We start from the raw sequence: 10,712 nt of genomic DNA on the forward strand, positions 1-10,712 counted from the left end.
AAAGACCGAGGAAAAATTTTAAAACATGAATGCAAAGCTGGATATTTATATCATCACGCGCAGTTCTTCAAATTCCAACCGGACTGTTGGTTTTTACATCAATAAATTACCAGCTGCCGTGTTAAAGACACAGAGATGAACATTAGTTTTTTTAAAACTCACCGAGGACAAACAGAGCTGAAACCTTTTCGAAGGAACGCTTGCGAATAATTTTGTCAAATTTTAACATTGGACGGCCTCATTCTTGTACACTTACATGGTTGTTGCATCAGTCGACTGCTGCTTGGAAAATCCTAAGATGAGCCAACGCCCAGTACGTGCTAAGCTTGCATGTGGAAATGGGCCCCGAAGACCATTTTTCTTTCATCGGCGCCACGTTGAAATTGATAAGTGATGGAAAGTTTTACGTTCGTTGCACACTCAACTTATCGATATTTTCAAGATTTTCAAGAAAAAACGAACAATAGGCCCGGTTGTTATTTGTCCAATTTGTTTTAGCCAACCTAGTTGGCCACTGATATTTCATTCAAAGTTTCAATTGCCCAACGATGTCTCACTCATAAATTTTAAAAAATTGTATGAAAAATGGTAAAATATGACAATGTAAAGTCGTTCTCAAACTCTGACCCTTTTCTAGAAGGATGTGCACATAAGGAACATAAATGATAATATGGGACTCTTTTTATCATTGATACTCTTTAAAATTATGTAAGATTATCATTATTTAGAACAGGAACCGAATGATATGTATTATCGAAAACTGCATGCCATCCATTTACAGTTTAAAAGCGTCAACTAGAGAAAGCGGAGATTAGGGTTAGACTTCATCATTGAAGAGTCTACTAGAAAAAAACTGGAAATAATTATAATAACATTGAAATAGAATACAACCCGAAGGAACTTTCTTTCTCCAGGCATTATTGTGGATGTCAAGTTTTTTTTTTTTTTTTTTAACATGACAGGACGGAAAACGCGTGCACTGTAAGTACCTCCCGTTGTCCCATACAAAGCCTTAGAAAACTTTTCTAAGGCTTTGTATGGGCTTTTTTTCTGGAGTATCTGGTAGCGCTCCAGGTTGCTTTAATATGCTTACCGCAAGGCGTCATAATCTCGCCATTTTGTGACAGAAATGTCGTTTAACTGAAAGTGAACCAGAACACCAACAGACCTATGCATGTCTCAATTTTCCGATGAGGGAATGTTAGGCATCAATGACACGTCATCGCTTGTCAAACTTTGTCAATGAACATGACGGCTAGGGAATGTTAGGCATCAATGACACGTCATCGCTTGTCAAACTTTGTCAATGAACATGACTTCCACTTACGTAATTGGCTCAAGATGTACTACTACCGATGAGGGAATAATAAATAAATCTGATCAGAAGTCTGTGGCAGGTCGGGTGATATTGAAACGCGTGGAAAATGCATTTTACATTTTAAAAAAAAACTTTACACTTGGAGGATTTCAATTGCTTTTTTTATTCTGGTAGTCCTTGCATAAACCTTGTACCCTGTTTCATCCACATTTATTCTTCGTAGTTGTACATTCACTGCGAACAAAGCTTTCCGGTTAATTTTTTATCGTTTTATCGCGTTGAGATAGGCCGCTGTCCACTAAAATTTTCTACAACATTATATGGAAACGCGGGCACAAACTCAGCCACAGGGAATCGAGTACCGAAGGCGATCGCTAACAAAAAGCGCGCGCTTGGTGCGTGGTTGGCAAAGTAATCATGCCACGACAATCTCGGGAAAATACAATCGAAGAAAAACGCAGGATGCGAAATCAAAGGAGGAAACGTAAACGATTGTCAAGGACAGCTAGGGAAAGGGAGAACAGAGAAATGAGAACACAAAAGGAAAGAGATGCATATTCTCGCGCTAAGGGATTGGCGCGAATGTATTACGGCAAATGGAAAGCATTAGTCGAACAGAATAAAAAGACCCTGGACAAAACCAAGGTAGGTACTCGGTTAGCGTCAAAATAGAATAAAATAGGTATCGGAAAATGAGCAGTTGGTTACAAAAAACGATATCACCGAATTGAAGCTGAACGTAAACAAACTAGCATTGTCTTGCATTGTACAAAACGTCCTGGGGTTGACTTCAACATAAACTCATAAGGGGAGGGGAGAGTGCAGCCCTCAAAATTCGTCTCCTTTCTATGATGAAATGAAAAAAAACTACAGTCATTTTCGTAAAATAAGGCAGGGAATCCCCAATTGAAATTGCCACATTCTGAAATGATTTTGCGGGATTTCATTCATCATCATAGCATCTTGCTATGTAGTGTTGATCTTGCTCTACCAAGGATACAGATAAAAAAATGGCCAGGGATAGAAATTTCAAGGTCAGAAAAAAGTCAGGGAAATTAAAGTTTTTACACCACTGAGTTTCATACCATGCTGGAAGAAATATTTCAGATGATCTCAGCAATGTTTTAATGAAGAAGAGGAGGCTGGACATTTTGCATCCATTTCATCGGGGAATTTAATTTTTATCATGGATAGGTCAGTGCCTTAATAGTCGGGGAATTTTGGAAAGTTCTGTTTGTGGCAACCATGCCTACCCTCTGTGTATCTCTATCAACAGTGTTAGAGTTAAGTCTAAAATGAATACATAAAATACTTGGGTTGTATTAAGAAACAAGGAGAGACTTTGTCAAATGAGCCGCAGTTTATTATATGAAAGGGATAAAGTTTACCAATTAATATATTAACATAGGAATTACAATTTCCTCGATTGTGATTAGTTTTAAAAACTCCTGTTTTCCACAAATTCACTTGCCAAGTTGTTGTCGAACTGTTCAATAAGCTAAATACATTCATCATTGTAGTTTAAGTCAACCAATCACATTCAAAGTTGTAGTTTAAATCAACCAATCACAACCTTAGTTTCAATCGCCATAGAAACAGTGTACAGATTCCTTAATTGTGGCTTTCTTCAAAAACAAGAATTGGTTTCCCTTGAGCAATATTTTTAATTTGGAAATTGTAATTTTTGTGAAATTGTAATTTTTATGATTAATTAGTAAAAGGACTTTGTGTCATCTGTTTCGGTCTGTAATCATACTCGTGATAAACAAATTGGACTCCCACTATGCAGTCGTCTGATTTTGTTATCACTCATATGATTACAGACCAAAGACTACTTAGTCCTATTACCACTTATTACACAATCTAGCATGTGAATCTTATTAAGCTCACCAGCTTCACTTTTCCTCTGTTTATAAAATAAAATATTACTTTATTCCAGAATAGAGACAGGAATACAAAATCAGGACCACCCAGTAGCAAATTTGCCACTGTTAATTTAATTGATCCATCTGAGCTTCAACCAATCAGTGAAAAGGAATTAATACTAGGACAGGGTTCATATGGCCGGTGCATTTTAAAATCTTTCACAAGATTAAACGTTCTTGTGGTAGAAAAACAATGTCTGATGCAAAGCACTAGAGAGATGGTAAAGGAGGCACAAATCATGCAGACTCTCACACACAAAAACATTCCTGCAATAATAGGAATCCAGCTTGAAAGAGAGCCTATCTCTCTAGTGATGGAGTTCAAAGGGGAAGAAAATACATCCATAACAGTCAGTAAACTATTGTATTGCAAGGAATCCAATGGTATATTAGAGAGAGTTAACAGTTCACTGACAAGCAAAGACTGGCTGATCATTTGTCATGATATCACTGATGCTCTCGCTCACATTCACTCCAAAGGCTTTCTTCATTGTGATCTCAAATCAAACAATGTTCTTGTAACTGATAAACATGGCCAAATTATAGACTTTGGAAAGGCCTGTGACAGTTCATTTCCCCCAGCAAAGAAGTACACTTTTCACTATAGGCACATTGCTCCTGAAGTTCTGAATGGCACCCATTGTAGTAAAGCCAGTGATGTTTATTCCCTTGGCCAAATCCTGCATGAAGTAGCTACAAAGCAAGAAATTCCAATGTTACTTGTCAATGCTCAAAAATGCTTGGACATCAACACCACAAGGAGACCAACAACAACAGGACTAATGGCATCACTGGCCTCTTTAATATGTAGCCTTTAGGGGAAGTCAGGAATAAAGGGGATAGGGGTTAAATGAAAAAAAATTGAATTGAGAAAGATTCAGTGGGATAGTAAAACAACAAGGAGAGGTTGTGCTCTTTCCCAATATTTACTTTTGTGAAGATATTCAAGAAGTGTATTGCTAGATAGGGATGACAAAAAGAGCCACCTGGCTTTTTCTTTCAATTGAGGACCTTCCTATACACAATAGTTTTGAACATACTCTACTTAAGAACATACTGTCCTATAACATAACCTTTCTTGCTAGTGATGAAGGCCTCACCTTGTAGTTTAGGTTGCAAGAAACTATAATATGAAGTATGAGTTGTTTTCAGTAACTCAGTGTCAAATTTTATGGTATAGTTTTCTGTAATAATAACTAATTATCATCATTATTGGCTTTCCAATGTTAGACATTAGCTACAAATTCTCAATGCCAATTTCTTGACCAATTGGAAGTAAAACCAAATATAACTTGCTTGCATATCTAAAAGTAAATAAACAAAGTTAAAACTGGGTGGGTTGCCTTGAGTACCCATCTATTCTGGTGTGTTGTTTTCTGAGTTCTTAGAAATAAGTGCTGCATTGCACACTGTCTTAACTCTGGTGTAATTTTGAATATCAGAACCCCGAAGAATAGCCCTTACTAACAGACCTGGTGCATAACACAGTAGTTTGGGTGTGTTTCTATGCAACCAAATGATAGGGTTTGACCTGTTTTGAGACTTATCCGCGTCAATGGTACCATCCATCTAGTGTGTAAACATAGTACTTTTAAATGAATTCAGTAGACTTATTCATTTGATCATTATCATCTACCACATAACTGTGTTCCCTATTACATTAGTGTTCACTATGAGATCTACAATGACATAAATGTAGGTAAAAATGGTATGATAAATTATTTGAGCCTAAGCCTTCTTGTAGTTGAAATATTGGGAAAGAAAGGAAGAAAATAATCAAGAATAGAAGGATTAGGCATATGCAAGATAACATTTTGTTTCCATTGTTACTTTAGCAAATCAGTATTCCTGTTGTGAAGATGTCACATCTTTTATCAGCAGGACTGCCAAGATGACTCATCTTTTGCCAGTTTCTGTTTGCTATTGTAACAATAACTCTTGCAGTCCACTGGCTAAGGCCAAAAATTAACTTAGGAATAAACCAAGAATGCTGTGGCTCAAAAAACTTTGTATTAGGACACTGCCAGCTTGAACCTAGGAGTCAGCATTTAGGTTTTGAGTTTAAGCAGAGACTTTTCCCTTTTTTAATGTGGACATCTTCAAATCTTTTCAAAAATGATTTTCTACAAAAAATTTGCATCTGTGGAATATTGACTGATACATGTACGACATGTATATTACTAATAGCAAACATTTAATTGCTAGAACTGCATTGCTAACACACATACCCTGACTGCATTGCAAATAAAACAAAATTCCACAGAGACTCCCCTGCCACCGAGAAGAAAATCTTCTTCATCCTTCTTTACCAAGAGCAAAGTCAATGTCTTGTAGTCTAAAATAACTTTAGGAGAGAAATTGAACTTATTAGGTAAAAAAACATCTATAGGTTCGTGGCAATAGCAAATAATCCACATGACTAGAAAAAGAGATGATGATCAAACTTACATCATTATTTCAAATACTTTAGCAAATAAATGGCCTTGAATAGTAGACTAAAGAAGGTCCTATTAGCAGAGCAGACCTCCCTTAATTTCTTTTTACTCAAACCCTTCTATTTTCCTTCTACTACATCTTATTAATGGCTGCAACATGTGTATACCTGAACATAAATTTACAGATTTACAGATGCATCAGATATATATGTGGAGTTCAATCTTTTAAACAATAAACCATAACAGTAGTCTCAACTCTGAATAATAAAAGCTTAAGAATAAACAAATTGTACTTGGTAATGTTTGTCATCCACATCAATCCCATTACCCTTAAGAATCTTCTTTTGATTATTAATGTCTTCCAGCAGAATCTTTAGATTGTCCCTTCACAAAAAAGAATGATATGTATTCAACAAACAGACAATAACAAAAATAGTACTTTAAAACAATTAATAAAAGAAAACCTTAGCAAGTTCTTCAAACATATTAACTGCCATCTTTTCACAGAAAATTCTCAAACTCATAAATTAAAAAAACAAAGGAAGTTAGGACCATGATGATGTTCGGATATCTGATCTTCATTACCATAGATTTTTACGATTGTAATTCTCCATTTTCTCATCAGTTTTAGTAGTGATTGAGAAGATATATCAAACACTCAAGACTGTGTTTGTTCTCATTTCTAAACACCTCGAGCTGGCTTGAAGTTTGTCAAAAATACTCGCACATCTCCTCTCAGTTTTTGGAAATGGGGTCAAACAAAGTCTTTCAAGTTTGATATGCAAAATTCTGCTAGGTTTATTTTGGTTTCTCAGAAACAAAAATTGAAAGCAGACAATTTTACAGGAAGGTTGCGACCCACTCACTTGTTTTCATTTTTACTAGTGCAACAAAACAATATAATAGCAGTAGATAACTCACCTGTTCTCCTTACAACTGGCTATGACCAAAGGGAACACAGACTTTGCACTTTGATTGGAGGACACAGGACACACACTAGGGACGACACCAATCAGCACTTGATCTCAACCTGAATATAAAAAGAAGGTTTTGGTACAAATATACTAGGCAAATTATCATAAACTCAATAAATTCTACTTTGCAATAATGTGTCATGTTATTTAAATTATAAAACACACATAAAATTCACCATCTTTGTTCACTTATCACACATAAACTAGTTATGATGGCACAAAAACAAAATGATACTTATTCTGTCTGTGAAATTAATTAAAATTTGTTGTAAAGGGGTGACAGTCTAAAATGATCAAAAACTCAATAAATTCTACTTTTCAATAATGAGTCATGTTATTTTAATTGTAAAACACATAAAAATTCTCCATCTTTATTCACTTATCACACATAAACAAGTTATAATGTCACAATACTTAAATTCTGTCTGTGAAATTAATTAATTGAAATTTGTGGCAAAGGAGTGACAGTCTTAAATTCTTTGTTCATGTCTGCACAAGTGAATAATCTGTTGTTATTGATTCCTTACCCCAAAAGGGTCTTCCATCAATTTTCAGCATCAACTTAATTACAGGAGAAGACAACTGATGCAGTCTTTGCTCCCTAGCAATCAATTCCACGACAGGAGCCAGTTGTACCGAATACCCTGGAATAGGTGGAGAGACCTTCTGAATTCTCATTAATACTCTGCACACTCCAAATACCATCTTCTTCACCGCCTTTATCTCATTCGTATTTAACAACACAGGATTATCAGAAGATTTCTGAAAGATAAAATAAGCTTGATCGTAACTAAGTTCAGCAAAGTTGTTATGAAAAAGCATAGAGCAGGAAGATTCCATCATTAAAATAGCAATAATCTATCAAAACGGCAGATAAAGTTGATGTGCAAGAACAAAAAAGAAGAAAAGTCAGTTCAATCTTTCCGCGAATTCAATGCGGTCTTAGATCGGTCCGATTCACTTCGTTCCAACCAAAAGTTAGATCGTTCCACATAGGCTGAGTTCGCAACCGAAGAAAACCGGTTAAGCCTGGCAATAGATGAAAGAACGAGGAATAATCTATAAACCCGTTGGAGCAAAGAGCGACCAAAAACATGGAGCGAAGTGCCCTTTCACGCAAGGTAACCCCGCCTAAAGCGTGACGCGTAACGCAACACGTAACGCAACACACAAACTTATTTAGATAAAAAAAATCCGGGAAAAGTAAGCTTAAATTGACATACAATAAATGAATAAAAAAACTTTACTGACCCCCGTTCTTCCAAGCTGAGTGATATTGATCACTGCTTGCCATGTATGGCTGGAGATTCTTCCGCGCGTTTTAAAAAACAGAAGAACCCAATCTGGAACTCGCAAACTTTCAATGTATTGGGCGTACGTTTCCTCGCCAGCAAGATCTTGTAGAGCTCTCTTCACCCCTTTCCTCGACGCTACGTTCTCCATTACATCGTTGATCAGGCCTGTAGCGTCAGTGTCGCCAAAAGCGCACAAATATGACAAAACAGTTGACAAACTCTCCCTCTTTCCCTCACACAAGGCTTTGACTTTGCTGATTAGCTGCTTCCCCCTTTTTTTTATCAGCAGTTCCTTTTCCGGGGTGTCGATTTCTGAATTTTGGCAAATATCTTTTATGTTTGGGGAGACACTATGCTTGCCATTTTGACCACTTTGTTTTGGCGTCATCGGAGGCGCATTTTCTACATTTACTGGTGATGGATTCAAGGATAGCTTACGAGCTACGTGAGGCCGGGGTTGATCTCTTGAAGGTATCGTTACTGGATCTGCTAACGGGGTTCCACGTGTGATCTCTTCATGTTGACGAGACAACGCACCAAAGTCAAGTTCGTTCAGAAATTTTCTGAGAAAACCAAACCTTGGATCCTTTAGCAATGAACTCTTTTGAGTTTGTTGCCGGAATAAAACAGCGAGAATGCCAAACGATGACGCCACAACCACAAAATCTGGCACGACGTTGGCGTCGAACATGGATCCATCGACTTGCCGAAGGGTAGCTCTTTCGAGCATTTTAAATTCTTCGGGAAAACTTTCCACGACTACATTTTTTCGAAAATATTGGCATGGGCTTATGCCACAAAGATTGGAACTTAGCAGATACCAATATCTCTCAAGAGAGTTCAGCTCATCGCTAATAACACGAGTAAAAGGCGAGAGACCCTTTCTCGGTGCCATCCTACCACTAACAAACAACTCGTGGTTGAAAGCCGGTTAAGACAACAGGACAACAGGCAAAATAATGGCGTCTTTTATTAAGATTAAAGAATCATATAACGACATTCATAACATAAACCAGGACTCCATTCAAGGGCGATGATGCATTGATCTATATAGTTTGAAAGGTTATGGAGTCGCATTACAACACTAACCAGGACCCCAATGACTGGCGATGATAAGTTGATCTCCTACAGTTTGACATGTTTTCACACATTACTAACAGACCCGGGGAAATAACGCTGCGGGAGATGATACTTGCAGTAAAAGCCATATCCGTCCTCTCATGATAGTCATTCACCCCAAACGGAGACACACACTCAGGCCTAAAATGATCATCCGTGAGGTTTTTTTTGCCAAGCAGATGATAACCAGTACTCACCCGTTTGAATAAACCTCATGGAAAATAATCTATAAATGTCAGAAATTCAAAATGAACACGGATACTATAAGTCAAAAACTGTAATTTTGCATGGAAATTAGCGTAATTAAATCATTTTGCAATGAAAAACCTTCACAAATGTTACAGGCTTAAATTTTTCGTTTTCGTATCTTCTCTCTAGCTTGTAAAGTAAGTATAGTTGATTTAGAAGCCAGAAATAATCGTAAATCATTGAAATTAGATCAATTTTGTACCTGTGCGGGTTGTAAAGCGCTTCATAAACAGAACACGATAGAGGTTATGTCAGCATGTTTTAGCTTTAAGGGGACCTTCTAATTGGTAATTAGAAAAGTTGAAAAATTTTGGCGAAAACAATGGTTGTTTTTCCAATAAAAATCGTAATTATTCCTTTACTTTCATAATATTCATAAGCAAACCTGTACACTAATGTTACACAAAACTGGAATTTCAAGCTAGGCTTGATAGTAATTAGCAAAGAAGAAGGACAAATACAAAGTTTTTGTTGTAAGATCTGTCTCGAAAGGGGCTTTCCTAAATGAAAATTTTCACTGAAGCCAGTTGGCGAGAAAGCGAAGGCATTTTTGTCATTAAATCACTTTTTTTTTAATAATTCGACCAGATACATAGTGGACTCATTCTCTTGACAATAGGTACAAAGTAAGTCGTCTTCTACTCCAAAGATGTAAAGTTTCTTTAGTGTAAAAAGCTGAAAGTAGACTTCTGTTATCCTTCTGACTCCTGAAATGTATTTAAAGGCTGGAGAAGAGATCGGTTTTCGAGTCATGTAACTGCGAATGTCTCTTTCGCTCTCAATACAATAATCAAACTGACATCTGAGAGTATGTAAGTTGACGAAACAGCATTCAGGCGATTAAATGAAATGTTATGCTGCCCCTTTCTATAGCTATCAAGTCCTATACAAACAAACTTAATGCAACCATGCAATTCAGTCTTCGTCTTAAGCTATGCAACTTAGTTGCATAGCAACTAAGACCCTAGTTGGTCTTTACCCTTGGTTGTTCTAACTCCCGAGGATAACATATTTCAATTTTTTAGGCTTTTTAATTTAATTGAGAACCATGTTATATTAATTGCATGTGTTACAAATATAAGTTTATATAAAGGTTCGTAAGGCGTATTTTAACATATTCGTATGATAGCTTATGCATACAAGCCATGAATTATTATTTAACTACCACTACAACGCAGTTTTGTTCTTCTTTTCAAAAGGGAGCCAGGATTGCATTAGCTTTGCATTTTTGGTACAGGAAACTCGGGCTAATCTCCTACCTAAGCAATGCAAGCTAAAAACAATCAACGTAATTTAGTGTTAATAACTGAGTTGAAAACGTAAATTTGCCACCGTAACGAGTGAAAAGGCTGACGTTTCGAGCGCTAGCCCTTCGTCCGAGCAATTTGCAATACTCT

The 10,712-nt window shown here is 36.7% G+C and overlaps 2 protein-coding genes across 6 annotated transcripts; one reads left to right on the plus strand and one right to left on the minus strand.

Moving 5' to 3' along the window:
• The first annotated feature begins 955 nt into the window (after positions 1–955).
• LOC149042934 (tyrosine-protein kinase TXK-like) lies at positions 956–4,576 on the plus strand. Its single transcript, XM_089213209.1, has 2 exons — positions 956–1,963; positions 3,258–4,576. Exons 1-2 carry the CDS (start codon positions 1,736–1,738, stop codon positions 4,059–4,061), a joined length of 1,032 nt encoding a protein of 343 aa, XP_089069335.1. The 5' UTR covers positions 956–1,735; the 3' UTR covers positions 4,062–4,576.
• LOC113665992 (uncharacterized) lies at positions 2,660–9,172 on the minus strand. 5 transcript variants are annotated; one of them, XM_089213207.1, is made up of 7 exons: positions 7,904–9,172; positions 7,180–7,414; positions 6,600–6,708; positions 5,972–6,062; positions 5,472–5,587; positions 4,716–4,812; positions 2,660–3,936 (listed from the first exon to the last, which is right to left on the minus strand). In XM_089213207.1, exons 1-3 carry the CDS (start codon positions 8,840–8,842, stop codon positions 6,704–6,706), a joined length of 1,179 nt encoding a protein of 392 aa, XP_089069333.1. In that variant the 5' UTR covers positions 8,843–9,172; the 3' UTR covers positions 2,660–3,936; positions 4,716–4,812; positions 5,472–5,587; positions 5,972–6,062; positions 6,600–6,703. The 5 variants fall into 5 exon arrangements, with proteins under 5 accessions (XP_089069333.1, XP_089069332.1, XP_089069331.1 ...); XM_089213206.1 differs by having other exon boundaries at positions 4,344–4,812; XM_089213205.1 differs by lacking the exon at positions 4,716–4,812.
• Positions 9,173–10,712: the final 1,540 nt, after the last annotated feature.

This window comes from Pocillopora damicornis, chromosome 7 (assembly GCF_964200805.1).
Source record: "Pocillopora damicornis chromosome 7, jaPocDami1.2, whole genome shotgun sequence".
Taxonomy (NCBI): Eukaryota; Metazoa; Cnidaria; class Anthozoa; order Scleractinia; family Pocilloporidae; genus Pocillopora; species Pocillopora damicornis.

Excerpts from the sequence above, each read along its gene's own strand:
- LOC149042934 (XM_089213209.1), top strand. The coding sequence starts at position 1,736 with ATGCCACGACAATCTCGGGAAAATACAATCGAAGAAAAACGCAGGATG. Across the intron at positions 1,964-3,257 it reads AGACCCTGGACAAAACCAAG|AATAGAGACAGGAATACAAA; the intron begins GTAGGTACTCGG and ends ACTTTATTCCAG.
- LOC113665992 (XM_089213205.1), bottom strand. The coding sequence starts at position 8,842 with ATGGCACCGAGAAAGGGTCTCTCGCCTTTTACTCGTGTTATTAGCGAT. Across the intron at positions 7,415-7,903 it reads CTCAGCTTGGAAGAACGGGG|AAATCTTCTGATAATCCTGT; the intron begins GTCAGTAAAGTT and ends TTTATCTTTCAG.